General features: G+C 54.0%; 1 protein-coding gene across 12 annotated transcripts in view; it reads left to right on the plus strand.

Moving 5' to 3' along the window:
* The window catches only part of KMT2D (lysine methyltransferase 2D), a 42,989-nt gene that overhangs the window by 9,759 nt on the left and 15,820 nt on the right, over positions 1 to 17,410 (plus strand). For 4 of the 12 annotated variants that reach the window (XM_032294641.1, XM_032294652.1, XM_032294662.1 and 1 more), the window contains exons 1-27: positions 271 to 539; positions 639 to 1,747; positions 2,232 to 2,345; positions 2,682 to 2,792; positions 3,408 to 3,512; positions 5,227 to 5,408; positions 5,587 to 5,751; positions 5,837 to 5,946; positions 6,044 to 6,091; positions 6,741 to 6,962; positions 7,508 to 7,627; positions 7,726 to 7,839; positions 8,045 to 8,175; positions 8,260 to 8,407; positions 8,615 to 8,680; positions 8,860 to 8,970; positions 9,170 to 9,307; positions 9,405 to 9,489; positions 9,719 to 9,960; positions 10,059 to 10,132; positions 10,347 to 10,397; positions 10,517 to 12,328; positions 12,435 to 12,617; positions 12,694 to 12,830; positions 13,062 to 14,968; positions 16,950 to 17,073; positions 17,221 to 17,305. In XM_032294641.1, the coding sequence (XP_032150532.1) occupies positions 530 to 539; positions 639 to 1,747; positions 2,232 to 2,345; positions 2,682 to 2,792; positions 3,408 to 3,512; positions 5,227 to 5,408; positions 5,587 to 5,751; positions 5,837 to 5,946; positions 6,044 to 6,091; positions 6,741 to 6,962; positions 7,508 to 7,627; positions 7,726 to 7,839; positions 8,045 to 8,175; positions 8,260 to 8,407; positions 8,615 to 8,680; positions 8,860 to 8,970; positions 9,170 to 9,307; positions 9,405 to 9,489; positions 9,719 to 9,960; positions 10,059 to 10,132; positions 10,347 to 10,397; positions 10,517 to 12,328; positions 12,435 to 12,617; positions 12,694 to 12,830; positions 13,062 to 14,968; positions 16,950 to 17,073; positions 17,221 to 17,305 (7,704 nt within the window). In that variant the 5' untranslated portion in view covers positions 271 to 529. Of the gene's footprint in view, positions 1 to 6; positions 540 to 638; positions 1,748 to 2,231; positions 2,346 to 2,681; positions 2,793 to 3,407; positions 3,513 to 5,226; positions 5,409 to 5,586; positions 5,752 to 5,836; positions 5,947 to 6,043; positions 6,092 to 6,740; positions 6,963 to 7,507; positions 7,628 to 7,725; positions 7,840 to 8,044; positions 8,176 to 8,259; positions 8,408 to 8,614; positions 8,681 to 8,859; positions 8,971 to 9,169; positions 9,308 to 9,404; positions 9,490 to 9,718; positions 9,961 to 10,058; positions 10,133 to 10,346; positions 10,398 to 10,516; positions 12,329 to 12,434; positions 12,618 to 12,693; positions 12,831 to 13,061; positions 14,969 to 16,949; positions 17,074 to 17,220; positions 17,306 to 17,410 lie in introns of those variants that run through there. The other 8 variants (XM_032294679.1, XM_032294697.1, XM_032294718.1 and 5 more) reach the window with 7 other exon arrangements.

The raw sequence follows: 17,410 nt of genomic DNA on the forward strand, positions 1-17,410 counted from the left end.
GCCACAGCCTGAGGAGCTGCACCTGTCCCCTCAGCCTGAGGAGCCACGCCTATCCCCCCGGCCCGAGGAGCCACACTTATCTCCCCAGCCTGAGGGACCACATCTGTCCCCTCAGCCTGAGGAATTACGCCTGTCCCCCCAGACTGAGGAGCCACACCTGTCTCCTGTGCCTGAGGAGCCATGCTTGTCTCCCCAGCCTGAGGAATCGCACCTGTCCTCCCAGTCTGAGGAACCACGCCTGTCCCCCCAGGCTGAGGAACTGCACCTGTCCCCTCAGCCTGAGGAACTGCACCTGTCCCCTCAGCCTGAGGAGCCACCCCTGTCCCCTCGGCCTGAAGAGCCCCCTGAGGAGCCAGGCCAATGCCCTGTGCCTGAGGAGTTGCCCTTGTTCCCTCCACCTGAGGAGCCACCCTTATCTCCCTTGCTTGGAGAGCCGGCCCTGTCTGAACCTGGGGAACCACCTCTGTCCCCTCTGCCTGAGGAGCTGCCCTTGTCCCCGTCTGGGGAGCCATCCTTGTCGCCTCAGCTGATGCCACCAGGTAAGGGGATGTTAGCACTCTCTTACCCTGGGACAGCCGTAACTCTTCAACTTTTCATGGCATGTCTAATCTAAGAGCCCCTCTTTTTTTCTCTTCCAGATCCCCTTCCTCCTCCACTCTCACCCATTATCACAGCTGTGGCCCCACCGGCCCTGTCTCCTTTGAGGGAGTTAGAGTACCCCTTTGGTGCCAAAGGGGACAGTGACCCTGAGTCACCCTTGGCTGCCCCCATCCTGGAGACACCTATCAGCCCTCCACCAGAAGCTAACTGCACTGACCCTGAGCCTGTCCCCCCTATGATCCTTCCCCCATCCCCAGGCTCCCCAATGGGACCGGCTTCTCTCATCCTGATGGAGCCCCTTCCCTCTCAGTGTTCGCCACTCCTTCAGCATTCCCTGCCTCCTCAAAACTCCCCTCCTTCCCAGTGCTCCCCTCCTGCCCTGCCACTGTCTGTTCCCTCCCCGTTGAGTCCCATAGGGAAGGCAGTGGGGGTCTCAGATGAGGCTGAGTCACACGAAATGGATACTGAGAAAGTTCCAGAACCTGAATGCCCAGCCTTGGAACCCAGTGCCACCAGTCCCCTCCCTTCCCCAATGGGCGACCTTTCCTGTCCCGCCCCCAGCCCTGCCCCAGCCCTGGATGACTTCTCTGGCCTAGGGGAAGACATAGCCCCTCTGGATGGGACTGATGCTCCAGGTTCACAGCCAGAGGCTGGACAGATGCCTGGCAGTTTGGCTAGTGAACTTAAAGGCTCCCCTGTGCTCCCGGACCCCGAGGAGCTGGCCCCTGTGACCCCTATGGAGGTCTACCCCGAATGCAAGCAGGTAGCAGGGCAGGGCTCACCATGTGAAGAACAGGAAGAGCCACGTGCATCGGTGGCCCCCACACCACCCACTCTCATCAAATCCGACATCGTTAACGAGATCTCTAATCTGAGCCAGGGCGATGCCAGTGCCAGTTTTCCTGGCTCAGAGCCCCTCCTGGGCTCTCCTGACCCAGAGGGGGGTGGCTCCCTGTCCATGGAGCTGGGGGTCTCTACGGATGTTAGTCCAGCCCGAGATGAGGGCTCCCTACGGCTCTGTACCGACTCACTGCCAGAGACTGATGACTCACTATTGTGTGATGCCGGGACAGCTATCAGTGGAGGCAAAGCTGATGGGGAGAAGGGGCGGCGACGCAGCTCCCCAGCCCGTTCCCGCATCAAACAGGTGAGGGGCTATCTAGCTGCTGCATGTGATCAGCGCTAGGCCACTGTTAGAGGTACAGTCCTGTGTCACTGATAGCTTCTCACCGTGCTTTTTGAATACTAGATTTGGAAATCCTTTATACCAATTATTTTATTAAGGAGAATAATAATATATTGAAGGGATAAATAACTTGCCCAGATTCATGGTTCCTCAGTAATAGAATCGGGACCAGAAACTTGCTTCTTTTAAGCCACTGTTTTTTCTCCTTGTCTATGTCAGCCACTCTTGGGAGGGGAAGAATGGGTTTGGGCTAGAGCTATGTACTTGTTAATATTGGGGAGCTTGGCCTTTTCCCCTGCCCTGAGTGGGACTCCTGGGCATTTGTCACTTGTTCCGTTTTTACTCTGTTTTACTGTGTCCATTTGTCACTTGTTCCGTCTAAGCATGTAAGCCCAACACACTAGCCCTTGACATGCTCCTGTCATTGCTCCCTTCTTTCACTCAGGGCCGTAGCAGTAGTTTTCCAGGGAGACGCCGGCCTCGTGGAGGAGCCCATGGAGGACGTGGTAGAGGACGGGCCCGGCTAAAGTCAACTGCTTCTTCCATTGAGACTCTGGTAGTAAGGAGAGGCCTCCTATTCCTCCCATCCCCCCAAGCATGCTTTAGCACCGTCTGAGTGCTGCCAGTCGCTTGCATGCTTGCCTACCTGCCTGCTCGTCTGGGACCTGTCTGGCTATGTCTGTGTTCCTCTCCACTTGGCTCCCAGGTTTTTCTGAAATCTCTGCTATCAGGCTGAGGCCCAGTTTGGGAGCTGGGGTGTTCTGTCTCTTTTTCCTGGCTTTTGGCCTTCATCTTAGCCAGGGGTTGACACCCTTTTCCCCCAACACCAAAGAGGAAAATAGCTTGGTGGGGGCAGATTTATCTGCCTCACTTTCTACAACTCTCTGCCCATAAGGTTGCTGACATTGATAGCTCTCCCAGTAAGGAGGAGGAGGAAGAAGATGATGACACCATGCAGAATACCGTGGTTCTCTTCTCCAACACAGACAAATTCGTCCTAATGCAGGTACCATACAGTGAGACCTGGCACACTGAACATTATGGCCAGGACAAGGCCATAATGTTGTGTATGTGTGTGTTTTGGTGAGAGGATAGATGAGGAAAACTGGGAACCTACTTCTGGGGATACTCAGCTAATGAGAAAACAGACCATGAATTCTAATCATGTTGTTTATTTGTCCATCCATCACATTTCTCTTGAGTGTTTCTTCTGAGCTTGGCACTAAGCTAGGAGCTACAGAAATAGCAGTGAAAAGGTCTTTGCCCTATTGAAGTTTATAGTTTAGGGAGCTTGTATGTGTCCTTACTTGAAAAATCTTCAAGTTGATAGAATTTTGTCACATATGTGATTCTCACCTGACCAGTCTTTACTCCTATCTTATCATCCTTTAATTTCTTCTTGCCTTTGCCCATGTCAGGCTTTACAAATTCAAGTGACCTGATTAGGTGAGTTAGGCATCCTAGGAAGGAGCAGGGTTCCTTGGTAGCTTACAGTGTCCTAATGCTGTGGGATGGGGTTCTTGACTCTCTGGTCTCAAATCAGTGTTGTAGTGTCATAGTAGGCTGAATCTGAGTGGGATGGGGAGATGTTGGACATTCCAGTTTCTTTGTGTTTCCCCAGGACATGTGTGTGGTATGTGGCAGCTTTGGCCGGGGTGCAGAGGGCCACCTCCTTGCGTGTTCGCAGTGCTCTCAGTGCTATCACCCTTACTGTGTCAACAGCAAGGTGAGTTCAAGGCCCAAGAGGTATAGGCTGGGGAGTAGGGTCAGTTATTTCTTACCCTAGTTCCTTGCCTGGCCATACCACATCTTAAAGCGACCATTGGTCATGGATATTGTTCATTAATCACCGGTGGTTATCAAACTTTTCTTGGGGAAGAGTACTTTGGAACTCACGGTAGACTTTATAGTTTCTCTGTGGTAGACCCTGACTTGCTGATATAATTCAGTCCATTGTAAAAAATAAAACAACTTGGCTGGGCGTGGTGGCTCACGCCTGCAATCAGAGTACTTTGGGAGGCTGAGGTGGGAGGATTGCTTGAGTTCAGGAGTTTAAGACCAGCCTGGACAACATAGACTGCACCTCTACTAACAATCATTAGAAATTAGCCAGGCGTGGGAGTGCGTGCCCGTAGTCCCAGCACTCAGGAGGCTGAGGTGGGAGGACTGCTTTAGCCCAGGAGATTAAAGCTATAGTGAGCTGTGATAACTCCACTGCACCTTAACCTGGGTGATAGAGCAAGACTCAGTCTCAAAAAAAAAAATTTATATACATGTATCTGTATGTGTATTTTGAGACATTACCTTTCTTTTTTTGTCATTCACATATATAAATACATATGAGATAACTTTACTAGTGAAAAACATGATATAATCTGAAGATAAATTATAAGTACATGTTCACAAAGAGAAAGCAGTGTTTTTGACCTACGCATGATCAGTTATTTTGGGGTTTTCATTAATATTTATGACTTGTCTATTGCTAATATTTACTAACTAGCAGCAATAGTGAGTTGTAAATGTTCAATAATATTTGGGGGAGGCCCGGCCTGGTGGACACACCTGTAATCAAAGCACTTTGGGAGGCCTAGGCAGGCAGATCACCTGAGGTCAGGAGTTCAAGACCAGCATGGCCAACATGGTGAAACCCCATCTCTACTAAAAATACAAAATTAGCCAGGCGTGGTGGCGGGCACCTGTAATCCCAGGTACTCAGGAGGCTGAGGTAGGAGAATTGCTGGAACCTGGGAGGCAGAGGTTGCAGTGAACCGAGATTGCACCACTGCACTCCAGCCTAGGCGATGGAGTGAGATCCATCTCGAAAAAGAAAAATTGGGGGACCTAATTCTGTCCACAGTCTCTTTTGAGGGGCTTGGCTAGTGGAAAGATTGGTATGCTATTCATAATGTGTCAGTGGCTAGTGCAGCTCTTCTCTGATCAGCAGAGATTGTTGGGAGCCTAAGTTTAGAGCCACTGTTTTGGGGATAAGGGTGCTCTGCATGAGTCTCCCTGTGCTCAAATGGAGGCCTGGTCTCTGCATTGGAGTTGTTCCAGCCTTACCCTTAGAAGTCCCACCTCCTAGACTGGGCACTGTGGTACATGCATGTAATCCCAGCACTTCGGGAGGCTGAGGTGGGTGGATCATCTGAGGTCAGGAGTTCACCACCAGCCTGACTAACATGGTGAAACCTCATCTCTACTAAATACAAAAAAAAAGGAGCCAGGCATGGTGACACATGCCTGTAATCCCAGCTACTTGGGAGGCTGAGACAGGAGAAGTGCATGTACTTAGGAGGTGGAAGTTGCAGTGAGCCGAGATTGTGCCATGGCATTCCAGCCTGGGCAACAAGAGTAAAACTCCGTCTCACAATAAAAACAACAAAAAAAGTTCTAACTCCTTTCCACCTTACATTCTGTGAAATTCCCGTCTTCTGCCCCAGATCACTAAGGTGATGCTGCTCAAGGGCTGGCGTTGTGTGGAGTGTATTGTGTGTGAGGTGTGCGGCCAGGCCTCCGACCCCTCACGCCTGCTGCTCTGTGATGACTGTGACATTAGCTACCACACATACTGCCTGGACCCCCCACTGCTCACTGTGCCTAAGGGCGGCTGGAAGTGCAAGTGGTAAGGAGACTGGGATCTTCAGTGGAGCCTGGGGCCTTGGGATGTTAAAGTGGATATGATGTTGAGTACGTGACAGAGGCTGGGTTTGGGAGGCCAGGCTGGTGGCTGGGGTTCCCATTGAGGGGACTTCTGGGTTCTTTGGGTAGGTGTTAAGGCTCTGTTTTTCTGCTCCTACCAGGTGTGTGTCTTGTATGCAGTGTGGGGCTGCCTCCCCTGGCTTCCACTGTGAATGGCAGAATAGTTACACACACTGTGGGCCCTGTGCCAGCCTGGTGACCTGCCCTATCTGTCATGCTCCTTATGTGGAAGAGGACCTACTAATCCAGTGCCGCCACTGTGAACGGTGAGTACATCTCTTTCCCCTCACGTCGGCCCTGTTGCCGGCCTCACATTGCCCATGCTCATCTCCCTCGGCCCCTGTTCTCCAGGTGGATGCATGCTGGCTGTGAGAGCCTTTTCACAGAGGACGATGTGGAACAGGCAGCCGATGAAGGCTTTGACTGTGTCTCCTGCCAGCCCTATGTAGTAAAGCCTGTGGGTGAGTACCAGCTGGTGGGTAGGGGTAGGAGTCAGGGCAGGGGTACCTTGCTTTGGGACAGGGCCTCAGCCACCTCGGTTTGTCCTTCTCGCTATAGTGCCTGTTGCGCCTCCAGAGTTGGTGCCTATGAAGGTGAAAGAGCCAGGTGAGTCACAGAAATTTTGAATGCCAAAGCCAGATCAGACCTCAGACATCATCTAGTCTAGCTCTAGTCCCCCAGCTTCATTTCCTCATTTTAAGAGGAGGAAACTCGGACCCAGGGAAGTTAAGTGGCCTACCTAAAGTCACCTAGTAAGTTAGTGGCAAAGTTATGACTAGATCCGAGGTCTCCAGCTTCCCAGGCAGTGTTTCTTTCCTCAGCCACCATGGCCTTTTCACTGCCAGAATTTCATCTTCAGAGAACACAGCTCTTTTCTCAGTGAAAGGGGCCAGGGACATCTCCTTCATTGTGATATGGGCGCTGTTACTGGCATCTAGGACACTGTGTGCTGACATTCAGCAAGTAGGGGCCCTTCTAGCCCCAGACAGCAAGAGAATCTATTTAGTGAACCTAGGGTTAATCATGAGCAAAGGCAGGCTTCTGAGTTACAGTTCCTCTCTGAATCTCCCTGGGTCACTGACAGAGAACTCAGGCCTCAGCCAGTGGCCCTTGGCCTTTTCTCCCCAGCATTTAGACCCTAGGCTGGACTTTCTGTCATTGCCTTTGTCTCAGCTAAGGACATAGGTTGAAACTTGCAGTTCTGGTTTCCCTGGGGCTTCCATCCAGGGATCACACACTCTTTCCTCTTATACAGAGCCCCAGTACTTTCGCTTCGAAGGTGTGTGGCTGACGGAAACTGGCATGGCTGTGCTGCGTAACCTGACCATGTCACCACTGCACAAGCGGCGCCAGCGGCGAGGACGGCTTGGCCTCCCAGGCGAGGCAGGGTTGGAAGGTTCTGAGCCCTCAGATGCCCTTGGCCCTGATGATAAGAAGGATGGGGACCTGGACACCGATGAGCTGCTCAAGGGTGAAGGTTAGCTTGGGGAATCTTAGGGAGCGGCAGAGTAGTGGGAGCGCGCCTTTGGGAGTGAGATGTTGGGTGGGGGCTGCGTTGCCGCTCACAGTTACCCTTAAGCACTGCTGGTTTTGTCCAGGTGGCTTTGTGGCAAGGTACTCAGCTCCCTTAGTGGAAGGGTGACAAGGTTAAAAGGGCCCAAAGGGCTGGACGTGGTGGCTCACACCGGTAATCCCAGCACTTTAGGAGGCCGAGGTGGGTGGATCACGAGGTCAGGAGATTGAGACCATCTTGGCTAACACAGTGAAACCCCTACTAAAAAATCTCTACTTAAAAAAAAAAGTACAAAAAATTAGCTGGGTGTGGTGGCACGTGCCTGTAGTCCCAGCTACTCAGGAGGCTGAGGCAGGAGAATCACTTGAACCTGGGAGGGAGCGGTTGCAGTGAGCCAAGATTGTGCCACTGTACTCCAGCCTGGGCAAAGGAGCGAGACTCCGTCTCAAAAAGAAAGGGGGATGCCTGTAGTTCTGACCTGCCGCCATCTCTTCTGTCACCATACGCAGGTGGTGTGGAGCACATGGAGTGTGAAATTAAACTGGAGGGCCCTGTCAGCCCTGATGTGGAGGCTGGCAAAGAGGAGACCGAGGAAAGCAAAAAACGCAAGCGTAAACCCTATCGGCCTGGTGAGGACCTGGGATGGGGTGGTAGGGTGGTGGGGTGGTGCGGGGCAGCTCACTAGGTCCCCCAGCAGCTTCTCATCTGCAGCTCTGCCTCCTCATAGGCATTGGTGGTTTCATGGTGCGACAGCGGAAATCCCACACGCGCATGAAAAAGGGGCCTGCTGCACAGGCGGAGGTGTTGAGTGGGGATGGGCAGCCCGACGAGGGTGAGACGGGTGAGGGCACCAGTGGGGCCTGGGAGAAGGTGGGGCAATGCCAGAGAGACCCAGGGGATGGACTCATTGAAAGGGCCAAGAGGGTGGTGGACCCAGCTGATGTTGTGGGAGAGAGTAGGCACAAAGTGTCACGCTTGGGTGACATGCTGTTGGGAGCATCATGCTCTCAACCCCCAGAATCTGACACTTGTTGTTCTGTCCACAGTGACACCTGCTGACGTGCCTGCAGAGGGTGCTGTGGAGCAGAGCTTAGCTGAAGGGGATGAGAAGAAGAAGCAACAGCGGCGAGGGCGCAAGAAGAGCAAACTGGAGGACATGTTCCCTGCCTACCTGCAGGTGGGTCTCAGGCTCCAAGCAGTGATGGAGGTGTCTGCGCCTTGCAGGGCATGAAGAAGCCTGTTTCTCCTTGACTCCCCACAGGAAGCCTTCTTTGGGAAGGAGCTGCTGGACCTGAGCCGTAAGGCCCTTTTTGCAGTTGGGATGGGCCGGCCAGGCTTTGGACTAGGAACCCCAAAAGCCAAGGGAGAGGGAGGCTCAGAAAGGAAGGAGCTCCCCACCTCGCAGAAAGGTTAGTTATGTGGGAGTGAGTGGTCTGAGAGAATCCAACTTCCTTCTGGATTAGGAGCTGGTAAGTTATTTGATGGGAAATGAACTGGCCTCCAGGAGTCAAGGGTGGGGTCAGGGGTCCTGGCCTATAGGGCTGTGGGAGCTGGGAACCTGTTCTGGGCATCAGATGCAGGACATCTCTGATTGGAGGCGGGAATCTTGCTCATAGGAGATGATGGTCCAGATATTGCAGATGAAGAATCCCGTGGCCTCGAAGGCAAGGCTGATACACCAGGTGAGGGCTGCCGGGGGTACTGTGTCCTGTCTTGGCCTTGCCTCTGTCACTCTGCCATGCCTCTGAATATTGTCAGGGTTGGAGGCTGGAAACTGTCCCATGGCCCTCTGTGGTTCAGAGTGGCCAGTATGGTACCTCCATGCTGGCCTTGACCCATGGGTTTCTCCTGGCATTTACAGGACCTGAGGATGGGGGTGTGAAGGCATCCCCAGTGCCCAGTGACTCTGAGAAACCAGGCACCCCAGGTGAAGGGATGCTTAGCTCTGACTTAGACAGGATTTCCACAGAAGGTGAGACTGTGACCCACACCTCTTTGTGTTTAAGGGTTTTCTGTGGGCAAAGGAGAAGGTCCTATCTGTGGAACTGTGATCTGTACAGCTTCTCTGGTGCAGAATCCTGGGCACCTTCCCTGGCCTTGACCATTTGTAGACCTGTGGTGTCACCTGAACTTCTCAGTCTTCCTCAACAGTGTCCTTCATTCCCCCACAGAACTGCCCAAGATGGAATCCAAGGACCTGCAGCAACTCTTCAAGGATGTTCTGGGCTCTGAACGAGAGCAGCATCTGGGTTGTGGAACCCCTGGTCTAGAAGGCAGCCGTACGCCACTGCAGAGGCCCTTTCTTCAAGGTGATACGGGTGGGAGTGGTCTAAAGACTGGCATGACCAAGCTTGCCTCCAGGATGGGCCAGTTGTTCTCTTTTCTCTGATCCTGTCCGTCTTGTAGGTGGACTCCCTTTGGGATGTCTCCCCTCCAGCAGCCCAATGGACTCCTACCCAGGCCTCTGCCAGTCCCCGTTCCTGGATTCTAGGTTGGTATCTCTGCGTAACCTTCATGGGCAGTTCCTGTTGTCCTTTCCCTCCATCTGAGTTCATGCCTCGCCTCCCTCGGACTCCAGCAGCACTTCCCCTGTCCTCCCCGTTCCCTTGTTAGTGGTCCTCCTCTTTGGGGGCAGGGCAGTGGCCTGGGGCTCTGGGCAGTTTGTCTGGGGTGGGACTTGGCATCTCTGCCCTCTGTGACTGTCTGCCCCTGCGCCCCAGGGAGCGCGGGGGCTTCTTTAGCCCGGAACCCGGTGAGCCAGACAGCCCCTGGACAGGCTCAGGCGGCACCACGCCCTCCACTCCCACAACCCCCACCACAGAGGGTGAGGGCGACGGACTCTCCTATAACCAGCGGAGTCTTCAGCGCTGGGAGAAGGATGAAGAGTTGGGCCAGCTGTCCACCATCTCGCCCGTGCTCTATGCCAACATTAATTTTCCTAATCTCAAGCAAGATTACCCAGGTACTTGTGGGACAAGGGCAAAGGAGACAGCCTGGCAACATGGCAGGTGGAAGGGTCATCTGCCAAGTCTCCTCTGACTCACCCTCTCTGCCCTCCAGACTGGTCAAGCCGTTGCAAACAAATCATGAAGCTCTGGAGAAAGGTTCCAGCAGCAGATAAAGCCCCCTACCTGGTGAGACAGAAAGGAGCATGGGTCAGCATGAGAACTGAGAGAGAGGGAGAGATCTTTGAGTAATTTACCTCAGTTCTTTCCACTCCCCACTCCTAAAGCAGCTGGGCCAGAAGGGATCAGCTTTTGGGTAGGGAGTGTGAAAACACTGTACAGCATTGGGGGCGGGGCATGAGGCTGAGCACCAGGCCCTAAGGCTGTGTCCCATATCCCTCAGCAAAAGGCCAAAGATAACCGGGCAGCTCACCGCATCAACAAGGTGCAGAAGGTGAGTGGGGCTGGGCTGGGGCATAGCAGTCCTCTAATGGGTGGCTTCTCTTGAGGGTGGAGGGACATGGGACCTGCCTGCAGCAGCCTGACTGGTCTGTGCCTGGTCTCCCCCTATAGCAGGCTGAGAGCCAGATCAACAAGCAGACCAAGGTGGGCGACATAGCCCGTAAGACTGACCGACCAGCCCTACATCTCCGCATTCCCCCCCAGCCAGGGGCACTGGGCAGCCCGCCCCCCGCCGCTGCCCCCACCATTTTCATTGGCAGCCCCACTGCCCCCGCCGGCTTGTCTACCTCTGCGGACGGGTTCCTGAAGCCGCCGGTGGGCTCGGTGCCCGGCCCTGACTCGCCTGGTGAGCTCTTCCTCAAGCTCCCACCCCAGGTGCCCGCCCAAGTGCCTTCGCAGGACCCCTTTGGACTGGCCCCCGCCTATGCCCTGGAGCCCCGCTTCCCCACAGCACCACCCACCTATCCCCACTATCCTAGTCCGACGGGGGCTCCTGTGCAGCCCCCGATGCTGGGCAACTCATCTCGTCCTGGGACTGGTCAGCCAGGGGAATTCCACACTACCCCACCTGGCACCCCCCGACACCAGCCCTCCACACCTGACCCCTTCCTCAAACCCCGCTGCCCCTCGCTGGATAATCTGGCTGTGCCTGAGAGCCCTGGGGTAGGGGGAGGCAAGGCTTCCGAGCCCCTGCTGTCACCCCCACCTTTTGGGGAGTCCCGGAAGGCTCTCGAGGTAAAGAAGGAAGAGCTTGGGGCATCTTCTCCTAGCTATGGGCCCCCAAACCTGGGCTTTGTTGACTCACCCTCCTCAGGCCCCCACCTGGGTGGCCTGGAGTTAAAGACACCTGATGTCTTCAAAGCCCCCCTGACCCCTCGGGCATCTCAGGTAGAGCCCCAGAGCCCGGGCTTGGGCCTAAGGCCTCAGGAGCCACCCCCTGCCCAGGCTTTGGTCCCTTCCCCTCCAAGTCACCCAGACATCTTTCGCCCTGGCTCCTTCCCTGACCCCTATGCCCAGCCCCCATTGACTCCTCGGCCCCAGCCTCCACCCCCTGAGAGCTGCTGTGCTCTGCCCCCTCGCTCATTGCCCTCTGACCCTTTCTCCCGAGTGCCTGCCAGTCCTCAGTCCCAGTCCAGCTCCCAGTCTCCACTGACACCGCGTCCTCTGTCTGCTGAAGCTTTCTGCCCGTCCCCCGTTACCCCTCGCTTCCAGTCCCCTGACCCATATTCTCGCCCACCTTCACGCCCTCAGTCCCGTGACCCGTTTGCCCCATTGCATAAGCCACCCCGACCCCAGCCCCCTGAAGTTGCCTTTAAGGCTGGGTCTCTAGCCCACACTCCGCTGGGGGCTGGGGGTTTCCCAGCAGCGCTACCCTCGGGGCCAGCAGGTGAGCTCCATGCCAAGGTCCCAAGTGGGCAGCCCCCCAATTTTGTCCGGTCCCCTGGGACGGGTGCATTTGTGGGCACCCCTTCTCCCATGCGTTTCACTTTCCCTCAGGCGGTAGGGGAACCTTCCCTAAAGCCCCCTGTCCCTCAGCCTGGTCTCCCGCCACCCCATGGGATCAACAGCCATTTTGGGCCCGGCCCCACCTTGGGCAAGCCTCAAAGCACAAACTACACAGTAGCCACAGGGAACTTCCACCCATCGGGCAGCCCCCTGGGGCCCAGCAGCGGGTCCACAGGGGAGAGCTATGGGCTGTCCCCGCTCCGCCCCCCGTCAGTTCTGCCACCACCTGTACCCGACGGATCCCTCCCCTACCTGTCCCATGGAGCCTCACAGCGATCAGGCATCACCTCTCCTGTCGAAAAGCGAGAAGACCCAGGGGCTGGAATTGGTAGCTCTTTGGCGACACCTGAACTACCAGGTACCCAGGACCCAGGCATGTCCGGCCTTAGCCAGACAGAGCTGGAGAAGCAACGGCAGGTAAGTTGACACCCTGGAACTAAGCCCTTCATATCGCTCCTGTCTCTGGGTCAGCCCCATGATTGGAGTAGAATGGGCTTATTCCACTTCTGTGTTTTCTGCACAGCGCCAGCGACTACGAGAGCTGCTGATTCGGCAGCAGATCCAGCGCAACACCCTGCGGCAGGAGAAGGAAACAGCTGCAGCAGCTGCAGGAGCAGTGGGGCCTCCAGGCAACTGGAGTGCTGAGCCTAGCAGCCCTGCCTTTGAGCAGCTGAATCGAGGCCAGACCCCCTTTGCTGGATCACAGGTAGGTAGAGTGGCAAGGGATAGTGGGGCCAGAATATTGAAGGTTGCCCCACCTTCATCTGCCTTGTCTCTTGTAGGACAAGAGCAGCCTTGTGGGGTTGCCTCAAAACAAGCTGAGTGGCCCCATTCTGGGGCCAGGGTCCTTCCCTAGCGATGACCGACTCTCCCGGCCACCTCCACCAGCCACGCCTTCCTCTATGGATGTGAACAGCCGGTGAGTCTCCGAGAGGTTCCCTGGGGGTAAACTAAGGGGGATGGATTTTATCACTGTTGCATACTGCTGTGATTTTCCTGTCTCACTAATCCTTTTCCGGTATCACTTTCTCTTCTTCCTCCTTCCTTTCCCCTTCATTACATTAATTCTATCCTTCCTCACTGCCCTAAGCCTGTGTTCTTGCTACTTTTCATCTGATTTCATCTTACTGACTACTGTGTATTCTTTCAGGCAACTGGTAGGAGGCTCCCAAGCTTTCTATCAGCGAGCACCCTATCCTGGGTCCCTGCCCTTACAGCAGCAACAGCAACAACTGTGGCAGCAGCAACAGGCAACAGCAGCAACCTCCATGCGATTTGCTATGTCAACTCGCTTTCCATCAACTCCTGGACCTGAACTTGGCCGCCAAGCCCTAGGTTCCCCCTTGACAGGAATTCCCACCCGCCTGCCAGGCCCTGGTGAGCCAGTGCCTGGTCCAGCTGGTCCTGCCCAGTTCATTGAGCTGCGGCACAATGTACAGAAGGGACTGGGACCTGGGGGAACTCAGTTTCCTGGTCAGGGTCCACCTCAGAGACCTCGTTTTTACCCTGTAAGTGAGGACCCCCACCGACTGGCTTCTGAAGGGCTTCGGGGCCTGGCGGTATCAGGTCTTCCCCCACAGAAACCCTCAGGCCCACCGGCCCCTGAATTGAACAGCAGCCTCCATCCAACACCCCATACCAAAGGTCCTACCCTGCCAACTGGCTTGGAGCTGGTCACCCGGCCCCCCTCAAGCACAGAGCTTGGCCGCCCCCCTCCTCTGGCCCTGGAAGCTGGGAAGTTGCCCTGTGAAGATCCTGAGCTGGATGATGATTTTGATGCCCACAAGGCCCTAGAGGATGATGAAGAGCTTGCTCACCTAGGTCTGGGTGTGGATGTGGCCAAGGGTGATGATGAACTGGGTACCCTAGAAAACCTGGAGACCAATGACCCCCACTTGGATGACCTGCTCAATGGAGACGAGTTTGACCTGCTGGCATATACTGATCCTGAGCTGGACACTGGGGACAAGAAGGACATCTTCAATGAGCACCTGAGGCTGGTAGAATCAGCTAATGAGAAGGCTGAACGCGAGGCCCTGCTGCAGGGGGTGGAGCCAGGACCCTTGGGCCCTGAGGAGCGCCCTCCCACTGCTGCTGATGCCTCTGAGCCCCGCCTGGCATCTGTGCTCCCTGAGGTGAAGCCCAAGGTGGAGGAGGGTGGACGCCACCCTTCCCCTTGTCAGTTCACCATTGCTACCCCCAAGGTAGAGCCTGCACCTGCTGCCAATTCCCTTGGCTTGGGGCTGAAGCCAGGACAGAGCGTGATGAACAGCCGGGATACCCGGATGGGCACAGGGCCATTTTCTAGCAGTGGGCACACAGCTGAGAAGGGTTCCTTTGGGGCCACAGGAGGACCACCAGCTCACCTGCTGACCCCCAGCCCATTGAGTGGCCCAGGAGGATCCTCCCTGCTGGAAAAGTTTGAGCTCGAGAGTGGGGCCCTGACCTTGCCTGGCGAACCTACAGCATCTGGGGATGAGCTAGACAAGATGGAGAGCTCACTGGTAGCCAGCGAGTTGCCCCTGCTCATTGAGGACCTGTTGGAGCATGAGAAGAAGGAGCTGCAGAAGAAGCAGCAGCTTTCAGCACAGTTGCAGCCTGTTCAGCAACAGCAACAGCAGCAGCAGCAGCAGCAGCAGCAGCAGCAGCAGCAGCAGCAGCAGCAGCAGCAGCATTCCCTACTATCTACACCAGGCTCTGCCCAGGCCATGTCTTTGCCACATGAGGGCTCTTCTCCCAGTTTGGCTGGGTCCCAACAGCAGCTTTCCCTGGGTCTTGGAGGTGCCCGACAGCCAGGCTTGGCTCAACCACTGATGCCCACCCAGCCACCAGCTCATGCCCTCCAGCAGCGCCTAGCCCCATCCATGGCTATGGTGTCCAATCAAGGGCATATGCTGAGTGGGCAGCACGGAGGGCAGGCAGGCTTGGTACCCCAGCAGAGCTCACAGCCAGTGCTATCACAGAAGCCCATGGGCACCATGCCACCTTCCATGTGCATGAAGCCCCAGCAACTGGCAATGCAGCAGCAGCTGGCAAACAGCTTCTTTCCAGATACAGGTAACCTCGGCTGGTAACATAGCCAAGTTACTCAGGGTGATCATTGTTATCATTAAATGGGCACTGAGGCTAGAGACCTAAAATAATCCCTAGTTAAGATGAGACACAAAGAACTTTGGCTGAATAACATACTAGTGGTAGAGGCAGAAACACTAGCTTTTAAGAAGAGAGAGAACAGTTGCTGTCATATAGGAGGCATATAGCAGATGTTTGAATAAATTGAATGAATGTATGAAGCCTAATTAGCAGAGTCTTTGTAGCTGTGGTGAAATTGAAAGCTTAGGAATTGAAAAGAAGTGCAAATAAAAGCAGTTGAGGCCTGGCGCGGTGGCTCACGCCTGTAATCCCAGCATTTTGGGAGGCCGAGATGGGCGGATGACTTGATACCAAGACCAGCCTGGCCAAGATGGTGAAACCCTATCTCTACTAAAGATATAGAAATTAGCTGGGTGTGGTGGTGCACACCTATAGTCCTAGCTACTCGAGAGGCTGAAGCAGGAGAATCACTTGAACCCAGGAGGCAGAGGTTGTAGTGAGCCAAAATCGCACCACTGCACTCCAGCCTGGGCAACAGAGCAAGACTGTCAAAAAAAAAAAAAAAAAAAGCAGCTGGGATAGATGAAAAAGTTCGGTGAGGCTGTGATGGCGGGAAAACCTATGTATGTTTCAAGAACAGTAAGTGAAATGGTTAGGCTGGAGTAGACTGTTGAGTGTGAAGTAAGTGACATAATTTTGGTGAGGTAAGGTTGGGGCCAGATTGAAAAATACCTCAAATTATAATAGCATTTATTGAGTAATTACTATTTGCCAAGTAGTTTACTGAGCACTTTGCACTTTTTGTCCAATTTAATAATTACAGCAGACTCATTAAGTAGGTATTGTTATTATCTTTGATTACAGAAGAGGAAACAGATGTGGAGGTTAAGTAACTTGTCCAAGATTACGCAGCAGCTAGCAGAACTAGATCTGAAGTCTGGTCGGTACTCCTCTTAACTGTTTACTGCCTCAGAATTCCAGGAGAGGGAGTTCGGTTAGTCCTTTAGAAAGTGGGAGCTCTAGCTGGGTGCAGTGGCTCACTCCTGTAATCCCAGCACTTTGGAAGGCCAAGCTGGGTGGATCACCTGAGGTCAGGGGTTCAAGACCAGCCTGGCCAATACGGTAAAACCCCATCTTTACTACAGATACAAAAATTAGCTGGGCATGGTGGCGGGTGCCTGTAATCCCAGCTACTCGGGAGGCTGAGGCAGGAGAATCGCTTGAACCCAGGAGGCAGAGGTTGCAGTGAACCAAAATTGTGCCATTGCACTCCAACCTGGGTGATAACAGCAAGATTTGTCTTAAAAAAAAAAAAAAATAGAAAGTGGGAGCTCAGTTAAGTTTTCTGAGCAGTGGAGAAATATGCAAAGTGTAGGATTTTAGGAAGACTTAAGTTTTTGGTCGTGGTTTGTTTCTTCTTTTTTGCCCAGCAGTTTAGACAGACAGGAGAGTGGACTACAGGTGATGCATGTGGTACCCAAAACAGCTCTGGCATCTAGGGCTTTGCAACAGTGCCAGCGTCTTGGGTTCTTGAGATGTGCTAGTTGCACTAAGAACATTATATTTGAAGAATGATTTCCAAGTCATAAAATATAGTTATATTCTTGTCACATTTGATCCTCTCAACACCTCTATGAGGTAGATGGAGTAGAGATCATCATCTCTACCAAATTAAAGGGTAAACAGGTGAAATAACACAGATTGACTCAACAAATTTTTTGGAGCTCCTTTTCCTAGCACAGTGCAAGTAAAAACAGGACCACATATCCTGTGAATAATAGAGCTGATTCACCCAGGCAGACTGGCTCCTAATTCAGTGGCCTTTCTGCCTTGTCATGCCATTGTTCTGCCTGGCTTGGTGGAGGTCAGGATGTTGAAAGGAATCTCAGATATTCAATGGAGCATTGGCTCCATAACCCAGCTCACTTGGTTCTTCCCTCTCCAGACCTGGACAAATTTGCTGCAGAAGATATCATTGATCCCATTGCAAAGGCCAAGATGGTGGCTTTGAAAGGCATCAAGAAAGTGATGGCTCAAGGCAGCATTGGGGTGGCACCTGGTATGAACAGGTAAGACTCAGGGCTGGAATGGGGATGGATGGCCCTTTTCTTTCCCAGTCACACCCCTTCTTGGCCCTCCTCCCCACTTGTCCCACGTCTTTGCTTTCCAACTTTTTCATTGCCAAAACTTACCCTCTGTGCTTTGGTGGACTCCAGGCAACAAGTGTCTCTGCTAGCTCAGAGGCTCTCGGGGGGACCTGGCAGTGATCTGCAGAACCATGTGGCAGCTGGGAGTGGCCAGGTAAGTAGTCAAGTGGGAGTAGGAACTTGTGTTTTCTGCCATTGGGCCACCCTTCTTAGGGCCTGGCAGGGAACAATGACCCTTTAACAGCCTCTCTCGTTGCAG

Source organism: Sapajus apella, unplaced genomic scaffold (assembly GCF_009761245.1).
Source record: "Sapajus apella isolate SASKATOON/1434 unplaced genomic scaffold, GSC_monkey_1.0 scaffold2, whole genome shotgun sequence".
NCBI classification, from domain to species: Eukaryota; Metazoa; Chordata; class Mammalia; order Primates; family Cebidae; genus Sapajus; species Sapajus apella.